We start from the raw sequence: 1,100 nt of genomic DNA, 5'->3' as shown, positions 1-1,100 counted from the left end.
TACAACCCTCCCCGCTCTCTCCTCCTTTGCTAGATGCCAGCTGGCTGGCCGTGGGTGAAGAGGAACGGGAAAGGGTGGACCTCATCTGGGCTTTTCTCAAGAGCTCAGAAAAGGTGACCGTGGCTAATTCTGTTGCTGCTGTGCCAGCGTCTCCTGATGGGACCCCTGTCTCTGCTGCCTGCTGCTGGGGGGCTGCTGGCTGGGCAGAGCTGCTCTCCCCCGCGGCTCTGCAATCCCAGTGCTCTGATGCCACTGGTCGTGTGTCCCCCTCTCACGCTCCCCCTTTGTCTCTGTACTGTGGCTGCCAGGATGAGGCTGAGAAGATGCGGTTCCTTGAGTGCATCTGCACCCTCTGCAGAGCTCCCAGGCACAAGGGCTTGTTGCAGGGCCTGGATGTCTTCTGCCATGGACCTGAGCTGGCCGAGAGCATCAAGGTGAGGGGAAGGGGGTAGGGTCCCTGGACACCGGCACACTGCGAGGGCAGCGTTTGGGCTGGAGTAAACGTGCATGGACACCCCAAAGGGACTCAGGTGCCACTGAGAACTCCTGCTGGTGAAGACCCTGGCACCAGGGGTGGCAGGGACCACACTGGGTCTGCTGGCACTTGGGTGCTGGTGGCTGCCAGGTCCCTTATCCCACATGTGCTCTGCAGGCACTGCTGGAAGAGGATCCACGGGACCACCTGTGCACAGCGGTGCGGCAGCTCACCATGGACGCCATCGTTGCTTTGAGGTACCTGCCCCCCCTCCTCCTGGGGACCCCTGCCCCAGAGGTCCATGTCCACCTGCCCGAGGCCTCGGGGCACTGTTCCCAGCGCTGGTGTCCGACAGACCCCTCTCTCTGCAGCTCAGTGGAGGTGGTCCCGGAGGGCCAAAAGAAAAGCCTGCTGCACGCCTGCTTCACCAGCGTCTTCTCGCTGCCTCCAGAAGAGGACATGCAGGGTCTGGATGCTTCTTTCTACTTCTGGGTGAGCACTGAGTGAGCCCCCAGCCCCTCTGTCCCGCTCCCTGGCTGCCCTGTGCCAGGAGACGGCTGGAGATCCGAGGCAGGACAGGGTCTTGGTTTTGCTTTCCCACTCTCATCCCTTTGCCCCCTTCCTG

At 62.4% G+C, this 1,100-nt stretch overlaps 1 protein-coding gene across 1 annotated transcript in view; it reads left to right on the top strand.

The window, feature by feature from the left end:
* LOC104163344 (uncharacterized serine/threonine-protein kinase SBK3-like) overlaps positions 1–1,100 on the top strand; it is a gene marked incomplete at its 3' end in the record, with an annotated part of 16,491 nt that overhangs the window by 12,595 nt on the left and 2,796 nt on the right. Inside the window, 3 exon segments of the mRNA XM_009702327.1 lie at positions 34–113; positions 309–434; positions 653–967. Of these exon segments, the coding sequence (XP_009700629.1) occupies positions 34–113; positions 309–434; positions 653–967 (521 nt within the window).

Source organism: Cariama cristata, unplaced genomic scaffold (assembly GCF_000690535.1).
Source record: "Cariama cristata isolate BGI_N322 unplaced genomic scaffold, ASM69053v1 scaffold2916, whole genome shotgun sequence".
Taxonomy (NCBI): Eukaryota; Metazoa; Chordata; class Aves; order Cariamiformes; family Cariamidae; genus Cariama; species Cariama cristata.
The sequence above is the reverse complement of the archived record's forward strand: the minus strand, read 5'-3'. Positions and strand labels throughout refer to the sequence as shown.